The sequence below is a fragment of the Setaria italica genome, chromosome I, assembly GCF_000263155.2.
Source record: "Setaria italica strain Yugu1 chromosome I, Setaria_italica_v2.0, whole genome shotgun sequence".
Taxonomy (NCBI): Eukaryota; Viridiplantae; Streptophyta; class Magnoliopsida; order Poales; family Poaceae; genus Setaria; species Setaria italica.
In genome coordinates this window covers 21,248,849-21,268,282 of record NC_028450.1, presented here as the reverse complement: position 1 = coordinate 21,268,282, position 19,434 = coordinate 21,248,849, and the positions used below count along the sequence as shown (strand labels likewise).

At 44.2% G+C, this 19,434-nt stretch overlaps 2 protein-coding genes across 2 annotated transcripts; both read left to right on the top strand.

The window, feature by feature from the left end:
* Positions 1-1,205: 1,205 nt before the first annotated feature.
* On the top strand, positions 1,206-4,037 carry LOC101774910. The gene is made up of 4 exons (XM_012844997.1): positions 1,206-1,418; positions 1,534-3,322; positions 3,419-3,537; positions 3,633-4,037. Exons 1-4 carry the CDS (start codon positions 1,206-1,208, stop codon positions 4,035-4,037), a joined length of 2,526 nt encoding a protein of 841 aa, XP_012700451.1.
* Positions 4,038-9,692: 5,655 nt separating this feature from the next.
* On the top strand, positions 9,693-13,143 carry LOC101757468 (U4/U6.U5 small nuclear ribonucleoprotein 27 kDa protein). Its single transcript, XM_012843940.2, has 2 exons — positions 9,693-10,418; positions 10,548-13,143. The coding sequence occupies exon 1, from the start codon at positions 9,709-9,711 to the stop codon at positions 10,408-10,410; it is 702 nt and encodes a 233-aa protein (XP_012699394.2). The 5' UTR covers positions 9,693-9,708; the 3' UTR covers positions 10,411-10,418; positions 10,548-13,143.
* Positions 13,144-19,434: the final 6,291 nt, after the last annotated feature.

The following is a 19,434-nucleotide window of genomic DNA, read 5'->3' as shown; positions in this document are numbered from 1 at the left end:
GCTGAAGCTGAAGTCGTTTGTCCGCCGTCAGATCTGCTGTAATCCTAAGGTATGTCGAAACACAAATCGGTCGTATTTGAATGGCTATAGTTTCTGTGCACCTGTTTTGTTTACTGCCATGCCCGCCCGCGTGTGTTGGATTGCTAATAGTGAATAGCGATGTCATAACCATGAGGTGCTGTGGCATGCGATGCAACGCACGCGGTAAATTTCCATTGTTTTGTTTTCGAAACGGACTCCAAATCTTCATTTCCACCGGGACCTGGTCCCGGTCATATAACGTCGGTGCTGCTGCTGCTCATGATCCTACGCGGCGTTCCTTGTCGCCTGTCTGTATAGTGGATTGGACTGGGAGACCTGCAGAGATGAGCAGGGCAAAAATCCAGGCGTCGAGGATTAATTCCATTGGTACGAATGCTGAGCTTTGCAGAAGAGCCCATAATAGAGCATGTGGGATGTCATGGAAGCTGGTAAATAAAACCCAGGGCAACCCAGCTGGCCCTGGCCCCTCCCGTCACATGTGTGGCGAATGCTACGTCTACGTGGGTACGTTGATAGCACACCTCCGTCACATGTGAATGGTGAATGCTACGTGGCTACGGTGCTAGCACACCTCTATCTAGTTATTAGGACCGAAGTGGTTATTGAAATTATCGTGATCTCGATTCATGGTTGGTTGGATTATACCCGTTGGATCGCAGGTAAAAACATAACTCAAATTGCATAACGGGGTCGCAAGCATAGCCATGCGGTCCGTCCGCTCTAAAGGCCAGGTGGGGGTGGGTCCGAAGACCCATCCCGCCTCATTTCTTCTATTTTGTATGGGAGATGATCTACTGCGTATGGGTACGTCAAATACTAACTACCTAACTAAATACATCTATACATAAAAATGTATACGGACCTATGGTTCCTGTGCTGGCCGCCGGCGCCGCCCGCCCGCCCGCCACCGAGTTGACCGCCGCGCGCCGCCACGCCGTCGGCCCCGGCCCATCGCGACCGCCGCGCGCCCCCACTGAGGCACTGACCCACATCGCCGTGCGCGGTGCGCCCGTGCCGCCACCGGCCCACCGGCCGCCGCCGCCACATCGTCGGCGCCGCCGCCGCGATTCCGCGAAGGGCGACTGGGCGAAGGCCGCCGCCGCGGGCGCCGCGCCGCCAGGGCCAGGCGCCCAGGCCCGCCACATCGTCGACGCCGACTCGCCATGCGCGGGCCGCGGTGCCGCCGTGCCGCCGTGCCGGTGCGCCAGCGCCCAGCGCCACCAGGGCCCAGGCACCAGTCCACCACCGTCCACCGCCGGCGCCACTGCGCCACATCGCGCGTGCCCCGTGCGGCCGTGCCCGTGCGCCACCGGCCCACCGCCGTGACTCCGTCACTCCGCCGACCGCCCGTCAGTGTCATCACTCACGAAGGTCAGGTCACCGTGCAAGATACAGAATTGCCGTGCAAGATTTCTTACTTTCTGCTGCCACATTGCCATTACTTTCTTACTGACCTTTGCAACATTTTTTGATTTACAAACATTGATACAGAATTGCAAAATGTCATCCGCTGCGTCAACTGCACATACAAGCCAGTCAACATCAAAAAAAGATCCAGCTTGGGAGCATGCCTTACCTCTAACTGGAAAGGAAACCAAAAATCAAGTTGGATGCAAATACTGCAAAAATTACTTCAACGGTGGAATAACAAGGTTTAAGAAGCACTTGGCTGGAGTTAAAGGACAGAGTATTTCCTGTAAACAGGTTCCTAAAAATGTTAAGGAGAAAATCAAAGCAATGTTGGATGCACATGATGAAAAGAAGAGCGCAAAATTGGATTGCCAGTTGCGTATGAGGCAACAAGTTAATATCAATGAAAATGACGAGGAGGATTGTGTTGTAATGGAAGGAGGAGGAGAAATTGAAGATCAAGCAGGTTCATCAAGTGCTCTAGTCCCTAAGCAGCCCAAAATTAAGGGACCAATGGACAGCTATTGTATGCGGCCAGAGCAAGCTCGTGCAAAAGGAAAGCATCTGCAGACAACGATGAGCCAACATTATAAGGTCAAAGAAAGGGAAAAGGCTCATGAATATATTGCAGATTGGTTTTACCAAGCAGCAATTCCGCACAATACAGTTCTTCTTGATTCTTTTGATCTAATGCTAGAGGCGATTGGTCAATTTGGCCCAGGATTGAAGAAACCTTCTCCTTACCAACTTGGAACCCCTTTACTGAACAAACATGTCAATCTGGTCCATGAATTTTTGGAAGTGCAAAAGGAGCAATGGTCTTTAACTGGATGCTCCATTATGACAGATGCTTGGACAGATCGGCGTGGAAGAAGCCTAATGAACTTGGTTGCTCACTGTTCTAGAGGTGTGTGTTTTCTTGAAGCCATTGATGCTTCCATGGAGGTTCATGATGGGAAGTATATCTACAGCTTGGTAAGCTCTTGTATTGATGACATTGGTCCCGAAAAAATTGTGCAAGTGGTTACTGATAATGCTTCAAACAATATTGCTGCATCAAAGTTGCTTAAATTGAAATATCCTCACATCTTTTGGACTGCATGTGCTGCACATTCTATTGATCTAATGCTAGAGGATATTAGTAAGATATCTATGGTTCATAATATTATTCGAGATGCCAAGGCTATCACAAATTTACTTTATGCACATACTAGATTGCTAGCCATTATGCGTCAATATACCAAAGTTGACTTAGTTAGAGCTGGTACTACTCGATTTGCCACTAGTTACTTGAACTTGAGAAGTCTCTATGATAAACGAAATGAATTGAAGCAGCTATTTGCATCACAAGAGTGGGATAAAAGTTCTTGGTCCAAAAAGATTTCAGGACAGAATGCACATGACTTGGTCCTGAACAACAAGTTCTGGTCACAAATGCTAGAAGTTATAAATTATTTTGAGCCACTTGCATATGTACTTCGAAGAGTAGATGGTGATGTTCCAGCAATGGGATACATTTATGGTGATATTCTCAAAGCAAAGCAAGATATTGCAGTACGCTTAAATGGAAATGAGAAAAAATATGGTCCTATTTGGGGAATCATAGATGCAAGGTGGGACAGCAAGCTTAAGACTCCATTGCACAAAGCTGGGTATTTCTTAAATCCAGGTTTCTTCTATGACAATAAGAAAGAAATGGAGGATGAAGTCTTGATGGAAGCTGTTGTACAATGTGCAGCTCAAATGTACCGTGATGATATAACAATGCAAGATAATATTGTTTCTCAGCTTACTATGTACACTGAAGCCACAGGTTCTTTTGGAACACCAATGGCTATAAGACAAAGAAATATTCCAACAATTTCCCCAGGTTAGTATGTATAGTTGTATAATTCATTCTTAATTTTTTTCTCATCAAATGAAAATATTTTCAACTTTGTTAATCTGGTCTTTCCTATTATTGTAGCGAACTGGTGGTCTGTACATGGAGGTAGTGCAAAGGATCTAAGGAAGATGGCTATCAGAATTTTAAGTCTAACTTGTAGCTCTTCTGCATGTGAAAGAACTTGGAGCGCATTTGAGAGAGTAAGTTCTCCATCTTTGGACTATAAACATCCATCCTGTTATGCACTGTGGGTATCATCAATAATATGAAATGCTTGGACATTATATTCTTGTAGGTGCATTCTAAGAAAAGAACTAGATTGGGTCAGCGTAAACTAAATGCTCTTGTCTTCGTCATGTTCAACAAGAGGCTGCAATGGAAGTATTCTCAAAAGGATAGGGACCCCTTGGTTGCGAAATTCATTGATGATGAGTCAACAAATGAATGGATTGTAGATCCTGATGCACCAGCACCACAATTAGAAGATGATGCTCAGAGTGGTAGTGTGAGAGGTAAGCGAAGATTAATCCATAAAAGTTCATCAAGCAAAGCAAAGAAAGCACGAGTTGTTGCAGAAGATGAGCAGGAAGAATTTGATTCTTCTGAAAGTGAAGAGGAAGAGGAAGGGAACATCCCTTATGCAGATGGAGATGGTTCAAATGACCATGAGGCCGATGATGTTGCTTCTGACAACGAATGATAGTCTTGTGAACTATTTTATGGCTCATAATATATTTCTTTGCAAACTATATGTGAACATGTGATGATTTAATGTGTGGAACACTAATATTTATTTTCTTAATTTAAGCATGTGAGACATCAATTGTTTGTGTGCAATTAAATATCTATTTATACTCATTATTCATGAGATATATAATTAAAATTATGTGAGATTATTAGGTGCCGCTATTGGAACTTATCGTCCGCAATATCGTCCGCTATCCGCAATCCGCTACCTCGACATCAATCCGCTACCAACCCGCTATTCGCTATTTTAAACTTTGGGTTCCTAGTCCCAACTTAGCTCCCAGTGCTCAACACTAGCTAGGAGAGCATCATGACAGCGTGTCTTGGCTAAAACCACAACCTTTTATTTTTCTTTATCTTTGATTGTCATGCTGATGGAGTGAATCTTTTCGAAAGAAAAGAAAACATTAATACGCAGAGTAGTGTCATTTGATTTAGCATCGCTCTCATAAACGCACGCTCAACCCTATAAATACACATGCGCAACCTTCTATATGCACCTCCAGGAGATTGAGTTGGCAGATTCTTGGTTGATGAAGTCATCACTAGCGCTGTCGGGGATAGATCCCCAGTACCCGTAAGGAAGGAAGAAAATGGTCTCCTACTAGGATTCCTTTATAATCCTACTAGCACTCATACCATGTAATTCTATTAGGACTCCTCCTTATAACCGACTAGCCCCCTTAGTATATAAAGGAGGATAGGGGTCCTAAATCGGTAGGCGAAGGTCTCATAGAATCACAACAGAGGATCAAATCCTCAACACCAAACCACATCAAAGCGTAGGGCGCAATATACAACACCCCAAACAGGACGTAGGGTATTACGCTACTCTGGCGGTCCGAACCTGTATAAATCTGTGTCTTGTGTCCTCGCTTTTACCTTCGAGTTTCAGATCCGGTGATACCCCACTAACCAATCTACTACCTTGGGATACCCCTCGGTAGGTTGCCGGGTATAAAATATTGACATCTGGCGCGCTAGGTAGGGGTGACGTAGAGATCATCGGACAAGCTTGAAGGACCTCATCATCAAGATCAATCTCCTTGACAAATAATCAAGTCGCCGAGTCGGAGTTCCGAGAAGACAAACCTACGACAAGACATAATTGATGTGCTCCACGTTCCAATCAAAGACCGAATCGGTTTCCATCGCAGGCTGCTGCATACGGCTCGTTGATCAAGTCACGTGCAGATTGAGGCAAATAATCAAGTCGCCGACGACTACTTCGACTACTCATCTTGACTAGAAAACTAGTCGAGGATGGTCTACTTCGATTACTCGTCTCGACTAGAAAACTAGTCGAGGGCAGGTTCCACGTGATCAACAACTAGTCGGAATCGACTCCGACTAGTTGGCTTCATCAACAATCGACACGGCTTCGTTGACCGACAACCATGGGCAGCTAAGTCACTTTTTTAATTATTTTATATAAATTTTCCAGCTTGTTTTCCGCATGCAGGGCAACGCGCCGGCTACTTATTTGTGTATGCCTCTCAACGGGAATTACCCTCTAGAGCTACACTTTGCCAATTATTCCTGGGGCATGTTGATCGACAACCATGGGCTTGGTACATCAAATTACGGAGGCTATCGCCACGGGTTTGGTGCACTGAGTTTCGTAAGCTCCGCCACAGGCTTGGTACACCGAATTAGGAGGCTCCGCCAGGAAGTTTGGTGCACTGAGTGCTGGAGGCTCGCAGCTGCTACACCCTAAGGAGGCATAAATTCTATACGCGGCAACACGCGTTCTTCTCCCCAAAAAGCAGAAAAGTCTCAACGACTACTTTAAACGCAATCGCGCTCTCTTTTTGTCACAATGCTGACTAGTTATTTTAAATGTCTTCTCTTAGCGGTCGCTAATATCCTTAAGCAGAACACGCCTTAATTCATGATAGCCTCGGATCTTCTGTCATGCCTAAACGCTAGGACGCGAGACAAAGGTCTCCATAGCAGCAGTGCCAATACGAGTACACGAGACAAAGATCTCACACGCAATGACAATGGCTAAATAGGGACTAAGAGCCTAAACGTAATATGCTAACTGCTCGGGAGAAATATGGACGAAACAAGAACATGACACACAACATTTACATTATATTCATCACTGAATAAATTTCAGTAGTTCCAAATTCTACAAATATGCTACATAATGTATGCATTTCTTTTTTCAGGTCAAGATTCGGCGACGACTCTCTAGGACGCTCAGCGTACCTATAATGGCTCCGCTAGCTCCCAGGCTCGGGGGCTAAGCACCAATTACTACTTGAAATATCTCCAATGGCTCAGCTAACTACCAAGCTCGGGGGTTAAAGCACCAATTACTACTCAGAATAGCTCTGGTAGCTCCGCTAGCTCTCAAGCTCAGGGGCTAAGCGTCAAATAACTACTCAACGTGGCTCCTATGGCTCACCTAACGCATAAGTTTGGGGGCTGGACGCCGAAAAACTACTCGAAAGACAATTGGCATGAAGACTAAAGCTCGCTAGACCTCGGATTGATTAATTAATCATTCCAAGGCTCGGGGGCTGATTAGCTACACCCAACAGTTATTTTTTTCAAGATGAAGAAAGAAGATTCAAGATTTTATTGACCCTCAGCCTGATTTCTTCGATTCAACCTAAGGCTCGGGGGCTACTCCATATGGAGTGCGACTTCCACCACCTTTCATATCACATTCCAAAGATGAAGATTACAAAATCAAGACGATTAAGGGCTTGAGCATACCATAGCCTCATGGAAGCTTTAAGGAATTTTGAAGATTCAGCCAGACAAAGTACTCGAGAAGCTCTAAAACTACTCAGCGAGGATTTGAAAAATACTCGAAGACTGCTGCATTCAACTATGAAGCGCTCGTGGATTTGTCGGGGATAGACCCTCAGTACCCATAAGGAAGGAAGAAGACGGACTCCTACTAGGATTCATCTGTAATCCTACTAGGACTCATACCATGTAATTCTACTAGGACTACTCCTTGTAACCGACTATTAATCCTGCCCCCTAGAGTATATAAAGGAGGACAGAGGTCCCTAGATCGGTAAGCGAAAACCTCATAGAACCACAACATAGGACCAAAATCCTCAACACCAAACAACACCCATGTGGAGGGCGCAATATACAACACTCCAAATATGACGTAGGGTATTACGCTACTCTGGCGACCCTGTATAAATCTGTGTCTTGTATCCTCGCTTTTATCTTCAAATTCCAAGTCCGACGATTCCCCTCCCCCACCAACCAATCTACTAACTCGGGATACCCCTCGGTAGGTTGCCGGGTATAAAACACCGACAAACGCCTCGCTAAGTCACCACTACTGCCTGCTATCGACGGGCACACCACATATCACTAAAAGAATAACGTCAGTTAAATCCTGGAATAAAATTCAGAAATATGCGAGCACCAATATCGAGTCGGGGACTCGAACCATAAGGGCAGCTGAGTTACGCTTAGTTCACTAGCCTCCCCGCTTCCTAACTATAACGCCTTTCTAAATCCCTAGATGGAATACCTATGGTCACTTCATCATGGCAGCGGGAAAGTCACATTGGTAACAAGCTCGTGGTTGTCTAGTGCTAGGGAGAATTAGATGTGTTAATTCAATTACGATATTTATATTTGCCTTTCTTTTGTAATATCTAAACTCATGCGAGTGTTGTGTAAATTTTGTTACATTTATATCATTGCCATACCATTTTGAATGGCATGGATCAAATGAAGTTTTGTCACTAAAATTAGTAAAAATAGTGGCATGAGTCTAAACATCAATGAGATGCATATTAAAACCGTAATTGGCACAATGGCACAAACCTAGTTCTTTTCTTTTAAAGGGACAGATATAAACACGAGAAAATTCCTTCTATGCCATCGAAAATTTAGCTCATCCCTCGTGCCATTAAAAATTAAGCAACCCCTTCATTGCCATTGGTTAGTTTTAGTCCCTCGTGTGCCATCGCCGTTAATTTTGTACCGAGCCTTGCGCTTTTGCCGTTACGGCAGCTCCAGCGCACCGTCCATCAAAGCAGCAACGTTTCGTCCGCTAGCTCCATTGTGTTGGGTCCCACAGTCAGCTAAAGAAATTTTCTTTTCTCTCCATTCTCTTCCGCGCAGCTCGTGAAGCTTCTGCGCGTTCCCCAGGTCACTCCCGGCCGTCGCGCGTGCTCAGGGCCAAGGATGAGCACCAGTACCTGATGGTCGGCCCTCCCGCGTATTGGAGCAGCGGCGCCGCAGTTCGACCCCTCCCACGGATGGGAGCGGCGGCGCCCCATGTCGGCCTTTCCCGCGGATGGGACTGGCGGTGGCCTGTGCCTGGAGCGACGGCGGCGCGAGCGTATGGCCGGAAGGCGGAATCGACCGAGGAAGTCACCTGCAAAGCCGGTAGCTACTCGCGCATAAACACCCGCGCCGCGCTCCCCGTAGTCCACGGACAGGCTGGCACGAATCACGGCAGCGTGTCGCACAGAGCCCCGCAGCGCCGTCCTGTGCCCCCATGGTCGTCGTCCGCTGAGGCTGCGCAGCCGCCGCACGCGCCGTTCGCCGTCCGCTCCCATCCACGGGAGGCCCAAGCCGGGGCGCCGCCGTTCCCATCCGCGGGCAGGGCATGACCGTACGTCCCCGGCAACCATCAAGGCGTCGCGCGGATATGACGCTACGGGCGAGCGGGAAGCTTCGTGTTGCTAAATCCAAGCTCTTAGCAATCCATTTTGTGTGGGAGATTGGATGGAGCATGTTGCCGCCGGCGGTTGATTTGTGCGGCAAGCGAGGCAGAAGCAAAGAACGGAAGCGAGAGGAGAAGGTTTAAGGGGGCGTTTGGTTCCTTGCCTATCTTTAGCACGTGTCACATCAATCTTAAACGTAGACTATTTACAAAATTCATTACATAAGTGGAGGCTAAACGGCGAGACGAATCGATTAAGCCTAATTAATCCATCATTAGCAAATGTTTAATGTAGTAACACATTGTCAAATCATGGACTAATTAGACTTAATAGATTCGTCTCGTCGCTTAGCCTCCACTTATGTAATGGGTTTTATAAATAATCTACGTTTAATACTTCTAATTAGTATCTAAATATTCGATGTGACGGTTGCTAAAAATAAGCACATGTAACAAATCAGGCCTAACTCCGTTATGTGAAAAGTGACGGCACCGAGGGTACGGATGGCTATAATTTGGATGGCTGATGGGTATATTTTTCAATGGTATATAGGGAATTTTCTCTATAAACATTAGGTCCAACCTTATTTGTTTAATTCTAAAGGCATGGTTCAAACGATTTTTAAGCCAAATGCATGGTTTAACTTTGGGATTCTATCAGAATGTTCCTATCCACTAGCTCGATCAATCGCAAATTGCTACTTTTTGGTTGGTTAGATGGTCACGCTGGCGAAATCATATCGCCGGCCCAGGTATAGACAAATGAAATTTGGCCTTCGGACTAGGCCATGAAAATCCTTCCAAATAATTTATGTTTAGCAATAGAGGAAAAAATTGGAGAAAGCTCATAGGATTTGCATTATGAAAAATTCCTAATCGTAGTAAATTATAGAAATTTCAATAACTTTTAGTATAATTTTTAAGAATAAAAACTAATGCAATCTATTTGGAATCACCAACGGAAATCATGGTACACTCTGCTTTGGAAGCTCGAAATCGGCCCGGCCCTAGTAGAGAACAAAAGCCCCGAGAAAACAGCAAACCCTACCTCCTCTCCTCTCCCCGCCTCCTCGCCGGCGAAATGTCCGACCGCCGCCGCGACAAGGAAAAGCCCCGCGACCGCGACCGTGACAAGGACCGCGACCTCGATCGCCATCGCGACCGGGATCGCGACAGGAACAGGGACAGGGATAAGGATCGCGACCGCGACCGCCGCCGCGACCGCGAGCGGAAGCGCTCCCGGTCCCGTTCCCCGTCAGCCGACCGGGACCGCTCCCACCGCCGCCACTCCCACTCCCACCGAGGCCGCTCGTCACCCTCCCCCGACGCTGGCCGTCACAAGCGCCGCCGCGACGCGTCCCCCGCCGCCGCCGACCACCACCACAGGGAGGACAAGAAGTCCGCCGATCCTCCCGCGGCACCCAAGGGCGGAGGGGACCCGGCGGCCGCGGCCGCGGCCGCGGCGGCGGGCGACGGGGACGTGGATGCGGAGGAGCTCGAGATGATGAAGATGATGGGCATCCCCGTCGGGTTCGACTCCACCAAGGGGAAGCACGTGCCTGACGCCGACGTCAGCGGAGTGCGCGTCGTCACCAAGCGCCAGCCGCGCCAGTACATGAACCGCCGCGGCGGGTTCAACCGGCCCCTGCCGCCCGAGCGCAACCGCTAAAGGGAAAGGTCTGAATCTCTTCCTGCCCCTTTGTTGATAGTTAAAATTTATTTTCTATTAGCGTTTAATTGGGTTGCTATTGCAACTCGATTTTGCATCCTACTGAAAAACATGAGTTGTGGTTCTATTTTTTGTAGAATTTTGCGATGAATTGTTCTGGGGATTTCTGAACAGGTGCATGTTTTGTGTGGTATGCTTAGCATGCTTGTCTTGTTGGGAATACTACTTATGTATTCTAGATGATAAGCCTGGCCATTTGTCTGCTGTGGAAGTATCTATGATGTAATTGTTTGTGCCTAGGTCAGGTATGGATTGGAGTCTGGAGATATATATTTTTTAGAAAATGGAATTATCTCTGGCCTCTGCGACAAGTCTGGAGATGTATAGTTATTATAACAATAAATTCTTGTGGTATGGCTAACTGATTTACAATGAGTGCCCAATAACCACTTGACAGTGTTGGGCACTCAATCCTTTGTGAATGGCGAAAGCTATCATGCTCTCCTTTTAATTTGGTTAGCCCATGTAATGTGCCTTTTTTAAGATTAGTAGATGACATGTACGCAACAAAGCTTAGCATCATTATTGAGAGATGGGAGGTGTGGTAAGATTTTAAAATGGTACATGGTGAAATCATGTATGTTAAAATGGTACATAGTGAAGTCATGATGTATAAGCTTTGATTCTTAGCACCTTACAGGGAGAGGGGATGGTTCAAAAGATTATGACAATGTTGTTGAGTTGATTATCAGAAAGTTTGAGTTGTTTATGAATCTGCATTCATCATCTCATCATCTACAGGTCAGTTCTGCAACTATGAGTACACCTGTATAGGTCATCAGGTCCTAGAGATAGACTGCAGAGGAACCAATGTTGTCAAATATATACTCATTGGGTGATAGAGCTATAAGTAAATTTCTAGCTTTGGCTTATAAATTCATTATCTATTTGGTGGTCTTCCCAATCATTTTTGTTGCTTTTTGCTCTTTTTCAATAATTTCAATAAAACATGCACCCCTTTTTGGATTACTAGGATTGCTCCTTGAACTTTCAGGGTTATTTTTATCCTCATTCCTCCTATCCAACAGGTGCTGTGTTGGATCCCCTATATTTTGTACACGCCCTATTGATATGGTTTTAGTTTGAATCTGAACCTAATCCTGTTCCTTCCAAATCCCTCCTAGCTGGTCTTCTGTGAGATCGCTTATGTTTGTACACCATCTTTTTTACCTGTTGGTTTGCTGAGAAACTGTACTGTTCACTTTGGCAGTCAAAATTGGGGTGAAGAAATAATAGTTTACTTCTATTAACTGTTTTGTGCAATATGGTTTTATACGTCGAATCTCTATGTTGTTATGAGTTACAAAGAATGAATTGATAAGCTAATCAACATCAATTGTTTTTAATCCAAATCCTCAGTATGCTTGTTTGATTACATATGCTTGGGTTGAGCTATGGACCAGATGAATATTTACTGTTGATTGTACTGGGATTTTGCTCAATCTAGATCACTTCGAAAATTAATATTATCATATTAAGAAAACGGAACTTGTTTAATAAAAAAATTAGATCAACCTAGGAGGAGCTAGGCGATTTTTCATTAAGAAGAAGAAATAGGCACCCAAATTCGAGCTAGAGGGACTTGAACCTGGGTGGTTAGAGTGCACGACCACACCTCCCACCCTAATCAGTTGAGCTAGGTTCACTTCCTTGAACTAGTTTAATAGAAGGATTCATTGTACAACTGACAGAAGTACATAGGAGTTCTCTAGGAATCGGTCAGAATTTGGATTTTAGAATCTTTACATGGATTAGGTTATTACCTTTGTTATATCAGGTCCTAATATGAATGTAAGATCTTCATTGGATATAAATCTGAATCCATGATGTAAATTTGTTGCAATATTTTTATGGATCTGCATATTTATTGTCTCCAATATTAGGTGGAGAACATCATTATTTTTCTTTTTGTCATTTTTTTGTGGCCTTCAATAATGTTCACCCGCTATAGCTAAGCCTAATATCACTATGTCTAATATACATTTTAATCTCCAATTTTCTTCGAACTTTTTTTCGGACATAAATTTTGAGAATGCGCATATGAGTTTATTCCAGGCTGCTGCTTTAGGGATAGTGTGCACAATTTTATTTGTAATTCAAGAATGCTGGTTTGTGACGGATATCTGGGCGCATGGGCTGTGGATGCCTTTTCCATTTATTCTTGGATAATTTAACATTGTGCCTCCAGTTATTCTAGAATTATGTGCGCTACATCCATTGGGCCTTAAAAAGTTAATCACCTAATCTTTGAGCTTTTTGTAGTCTGTGTCCATTGAAATTTCTCTTTTCAGGAATGATTGTCAGGCTATTGTCAGTTTCAATGATATATAACAATTTTGCTATGTTGCATTTACAGGACATTTCTTTTTTATGTGACTTCATTAATGCAATTTATTCATGGTAGCTTCGTTTTTTTCATGTATTGTAGTTATGTTGCCACCTTAACATATATTTTTTTTATCGTGAAACTATGGGGAAGATCCCCACTACATGATCTTTTCATTATTAGAAAGAAAAAATAGAGTTTATGTGCGAGCATCTAAAAGACCAAACAGATACATAACAGTTAACTGTTGATATCTGTTTTGATGTTTTGCTTAAGCAATTATAGGTTAAGTTCTTTTGGCAGTTAACCTGTCGTAATTTCCTGAGTAATTTAACTAATTATTTTTTCTTTCTTTCTATGTCTTTCAGGATTATGCACCAATCAAAGATGTGCGGTATCGGGTTGCAGTTACTCTATTACTGGACAGAGTGGGAGATGAGCTACTGCTGAGCATGTATAACCTTGTTGGCTTGTTACTTTGCAAAACTCTGTAGACTGATATCCCGTTCTCCATTATCACTTCTTTTGTCATTGTTTATTCTGTCGGCATTCCAGGAAAACAGAATTTGGTGGCTCATTTTGAAACTATGGGTTTACAACTTAACGTGATGTTTCTGGCTTTCTGCATGCAATTTGGTGAGCCCCAAGCAATGCTTGTGCAGTCCTTTGTTTCTCAGTTTCCTATGCTTACATTTGTGTTTGTTTCCTAGCACTTGTTTCAGGTAATCAGACATGCACCACATGGATTGCCAAGTAAAACAGCTTTTGCTTTTAGTTGTATGCTTTGCAATGAAATTGTTGGTTCTGGCCATGAATGCTGCACGTGCCAATATAAGTTCCTGTGGTAGCAACTTAAGCGCAGACTGTTGCATTAGATCCAGGATCAACCTTGGCAGATTTATCAGTTTATGGTAATTGTGTGATAGGATATTGGTTTATGGTGCTAGATTATTCTGTTGCTTTATGCTGCCATGGCTATTTCATGTCATAGGTGTGCGAAATAACCACAGATAGTAGAGATGGAAGATGTGAACGGTTGAAGTTCAGGTACATTGTTTTATTTTATTGTTTGTATTTGGGGAAATGACAGTGTGTATGCTGATGCTGTCAACCTGACACTTTTAACCGTGGTTGCTGTCTAACGTTGTTTTAGCAGTCAACACGAAGCAGCTGTGCTTGAAACTTAGTTTCACATAGATTACATAGTGTGTTTGTTTCCGTCAGTTTTGTCTCTCGAGTCTTCACTACAACTTAGTTGCATGCTGGGGCAGATCTTTACAATCTGCAATCTGGGTGGAACAGATTGTTGGATTACAACAATTTGGTCTGAAGATTGTTACAATCTGAGAGTTGTTTGTTTCAACTTTCTGATTGACCATATAGTTTGCAAACTGATACAAACAAACAAACAGAGCCTGTAAGTCAACAGCTAAGTTTTGGATCATTTCTGGAGAAATATTGTGTGCGGTCTGTAAGACATTAGTAGCTCTGATCAATGCACGCGAGCAAACCCTTCTTCATGGATGGTTGCATCATTTAATACTACCCATGGGTGGGCCCACAATGGAATAGTTATAGGTAAAAATATCTCTGATCTCCCTGTTTCGTCTCTCCTTACCCAGTGCTTTTGATAAGCGATAGAATGACCATGGGCTGGTGGAGATGCTCTAAAAAGTCCGTTTTCCCATGTGTTTCCTTGTGTGCCCGTGTGTTGCAGATATATTGCATACGACGCTTGAATTCGCACGCTATGCGACATGCGTTATAGGAGAGTTACTGTTTTACCATGCATTTCTGGTATCCCTTTGCTGACAAATCTGAAAAAGCTGAAAGTATAAACTTAGCAATACAAGGATCAGTATCATGCATCTAAATCTGGATGTTATCTCACAACCTGATTGATTCATGTACACAATAAGCCTTAAAGTTTCATACATGCTTTACATCCTTTGCAAGTTGTCAGCACATACTATATCATTGTACTACGACACATGTACACATCTAATTTTATGGCAAGGCGCTCCTCTTGATTTGTTTAGACCCACCTCTTCATCGCCCGGCCCAAGCTGAACCTCAGCGGGATGCAGCCTTCGAAACCCGCTGCCGTCCCGGCGGCGCTCTGCTTGCCCTTGCGCCTCCGCCCGGCGAGCCGCGCGCTCTGCATGGCCGGCGAGGGGCACAGCGGCGGGACGACGTCCATCCCGGCGGAGCCCTTGGGCTTCCCCGGCTCGTCCTCCCACACGAACGGCACCCTCCCCGTCGCCGGGCAGTACACCCTGCAGGACTGCCCCAGCTCGTCGCTGCCGGTGGCCTGCAGCCGCGCCGACTGCCACATGGCGCTGTCAATCTCCATGGATTTCGACTTCTGATGCTCCATCAGATCAGGATCAGCTGCGATCTCTGGCAAGTGCTAGCCGTGTTTAATTTCTCAGGACAAGGCAGCTAATTAGGCAGTTAGGGTCAGTTGTGCTTATGACAAGTTCTCCATTAGGTGTTGTGTTTATGTAGAGCTGGTTAGTAGTGATGTGTCAGCCAAGGCTGCCTTTTGCAGGTCAAACGCTTGGGTTTAGAGGATGCTGATGCGAGGGTGTGATCTGATGTCAAAGGGAGCCGGCCGGCTTTTCTTCCTTTAATTTCCTGGTGCTTTGGTTTGAAGGTCACGGCGAGGAAATCCAGCAGACGTGGCCGGCCGGCCGTTTCGTGGCAGTTACCGTTGTGTGACGCATGGGAGGAGTGGCGGCCACAGGGGCTGGCTCTGGCTAGTTATTAATTGCTTGCTGCTTTATTTCAGATTAGAAAAAAGATTACTTGATGTGAGGAAGATTACTGTACTAGATTACTTGGACCAAATTGTCTGGTGGGCGACCTGCGTAAAAGGGTTTAAAAATGCAGCAGGGAACCCGTAATCCGGTGGCTCGTGAAGGGGGCAATGGAGACAGGAGGCGCGGACTTGTCCACAGTTAAAAATGGATTGTAGGAGAGATACAGTGCATCAGTCCTACAGTTGCGTACGTTAGGCAGATTTACAGCAACGAGAGAACTGCGGTGAAGGGAGGTTTCGACAAAGGGAACATTGCTTCTTTTTTCTATACCCGCAAAAAAAACATTGCTTCTTTTTTCCCTCTGAGATTAAGGATTTAAGGGGAACATTATGCTTGGTCTTCTCAATTGTAGTAAGTCCTGCAGGTGCTAGTTTGGGACATGGAAACGTCGCAAGAGTTCTATGCTGTTGTACTTTTCCCGGCCAGTCTATAGATAGCTGTATTAAATGGGGAAATTTTGGCATGTTAAAACAAATACTTTGACATTGTCATGCATCCGTGAGTTTCCAATCTATTTTACTTTCATACATACCTGAACCACCCTAAGTAGAAAAATGGGTAGGCGAGGAATTGAGTTAATGTAAAATTATTCAATGAGTTATTATTATTTAAAATAATTAAAAAGGAAAAAATTCTAGCCAAATTAATGCAAAGGAAATAGATATATAACTCATCATCTAATTGTTAGCTAGCTAGCTAGCCACATTCACAAATCATGGACACAAATTAACCCTAATGGCTAGCTAGGTCCAAATTGACCTTACATTGGAGCAAAATTTGGAAAGGTTAGGAATTAGGATCCAAAATTGATCTATAAATTTATCCATGTGCATCTCAAATACTAAACTATATCATGAGCGCCAACTAGCTCCAAAATACTAAACCATGCCATGAACGACTCAAGTAAGCTCCAACGACCTCATGATTTCAAATTCAGATCTAAAGTATACAATTGGACACTTATTGGTGGAAATTGTGCTATGTAACTGACAGAAACGAAAGGGTAGATAAAAGGACAAGAGTTGAAATAGTCAATCAGAAATCTTCATAAACATGAGAAAGCTAGCTCATATCAAGGGCTGGTTTGATGGGAACTTCACATCTGGTTGATGTCTATTGTCACGACCCAAAGTTGCAAAATAAGTTTAACATGTTAACATGAGCATCATGAGCATCATTTGTGCATAATTGAGCATCATGGCCATGCATTGTTTAAGTTCATATAATTGTTGTTTATTTTTGAAATTCAAACTTGTGAAGCAACTCAAATTTCTGCTATGCAACTATGCCTCCTGTTATTTTATTTAAATACTAGGTGCAATGTAATGATTTTACAGTAATTTTACATAATTTTTCAGTGACGATTTCTTGTGTTAAAAATTCATTTAAGTTTTAGTTTTAGCTGTTTTCTTTTGTCAATTTCGTGCAAACCTGAGCAGTTCTAGAAGTGATTCTTATGGCATTGTGTTCTTTGTGATTTTATCTTTCAAATGAGTATTTTGGGAAGATTTTTGGGTGCCTGTAGCTGGGTTGTTTTAGTGGTGAAATTGGGACGGTTTGAAAATCGGTCGAGCCCACGCGTCAGCCTCCTCTTCCTCCTCTCCCGCGCCAGCGCGCCCGCCCGTTGGGTAGCACCGGTGGCGCCTGCCGCATTGCCATGGCCAGACTGGCCACCATGGCTCCATCCCATGCGAAATGCCACCTGTGCCCTCGCCCCGCTCCTCCTTTATAAGCCCGGCGCCAGCGCTCCCCCAAACCCTAACCCCTCCGCCACCATTGCCGCCACCACCTCCAAGTGCCGCCGCCACCTTGCCAGCTCGATTCGCCGCCAACGGTGAGTCTTCGGTCGATTCCTTGCCATTGGAGCTCCCTCGCGACGTTGCGCATCCGTTTTGCTCCTCACCTTTCTTCCTCCTCCGCCGTGTAGGGTGCTCGCTGGCTGCCTCCATCCGCCGTTCCGCCACCGCCCTTGGAGCTCCATTGCGCTGCCTCCTGCTCACCGCTAGGCCGCCGCTGGTGAGCTCCATTGCCTTAGGGCATGGCCCCACTGCACCGCGCCGTCCTCCCCCCTCGAGGGCCAGGGCCCTGTGCCTGTGCGCGCGCGTGAGGGTGTTCTGTGGGAAGAAGAGAGAAAGAGAGGGGGGTACGGGGAAAGTTTTAGGGACCCAAGTGCAAGAGAACAATAGATCTAAGGGTCTAGATGCTAAATGACCTCGGTTTTCTTTTGTTTCCTAGAGTTAAATAGCTGAAAAATTGGGAAATGCATAGAAATGTGAAGAAAAATGCTAAAAATATGAAACTTATTTTTTGTGTTCCCGTTGATATCTAGTTTATCTCAAAATTGATTATTTGCATGTTCCTGTTGTATATCTGGTGCTATAATTTATTTCATTCTAGATTTGTTAAATACTTTATAAATCATGTGATGATCCAAAAATTCTGGAACCAATTTTGTTAGCTTCCATTTATCATTTATACTCCATATATGCAACTTGTATTAGTGGAATCTATGGTTTTCATGCTGTTTTAAATCTAATATTTGCTATCTTAATCTTTTTATTTGCATGATAATTAGTGTAAAAACAATAAAATATTGAAACAACTTATGTTAGCCTGTGTTTCATGTATATAATCCAGAAAAATGATATTTATGTTTTTCTGGTTGATTTACATGCCTTTTATGATTTAATGTAGTTAAGAATAGTTTATCTTGTTTATTTTATACCTCATTTATGAAAATAGATTTTAAGGTGAATCCAACTCTCATGATTATGTTTTGTGATCCTCTGTTAGTATGATTTATTTCATAATTGTTGCTCAACCAATGATTTTAATCTTGCAAATCATACTTGCTAGTGGATTAATCATTTAAGGTGATCGTTCCAATTAATGTTGATGATTGGTTACTGTTATGGGTGTGATTGTTCTGTTAACAATTCATTCTTACCATTTCTAGTATTTTTCCATGCATTTCTTGAGCATTTGCACTCATAGTATCATCTCTAATGCATGCACGCATTTCATTTATTTTAGAGAGCGACTTGTCGGAGAACGTGACCGTTGAGTCCGAAGCCGAGGCCAAAGTAGAGGTTGAGGTTGAACCCGAGGAAAACCAAGGCAAGCAGCTATGCATACTTATCCTACTTTTCTAAATAAATTTTCTATTATGTATAGCTATGTGATGCATGTGGGTTATCTAAATTATTGCATTATTAGAACACATATCTTTGTTATTATGGTCTCCCTTGCTTTGTTATCATATACCTTGTCGCTCGAGTAGTATGGGTAATAATGAATTAATCTTGTTAAGTGCTTAGCCATGCTTAGACAAAGAATGGTCACTTTGGTAAGGGAAATGGTTATAGGTTAATCAACACTGATTCTAATAAGGTTCTCTAATGTTGTTGAATAAATAAACATGGTGGTTAAAATGGATACGAGATTTGAGCGGTGTGTTGGGTCACGAGAATGGAGTCTCGGTGACATAGACCGCTTGAATCGATTAAGGACCGTTCGTTGTTGATGTTGGTTTGAGCACCCTTTTTCGTGCTACCACATGTTCTCAAATGGGATGAATAAGCCTAATACCTTACTTGACTCGCTCTATGAGGCACAGTTCTAGATGTGTGGTCCTTGGACTATGTAGAGGAGCCTAGGAGTGTCCCTGGTGGACCTAGGTCGTCCTCCACACAAGCTAGGCGTGTTTTACTCATAGTTCGGGGCGGTTTGGAAAGGGTTGGCATGAGTACCCCCTTGCGCACCATTGACCGGGAGTGCGAGCCGCAAGGTTCTCAAGTCGTGTGGGTAAAGAGTACA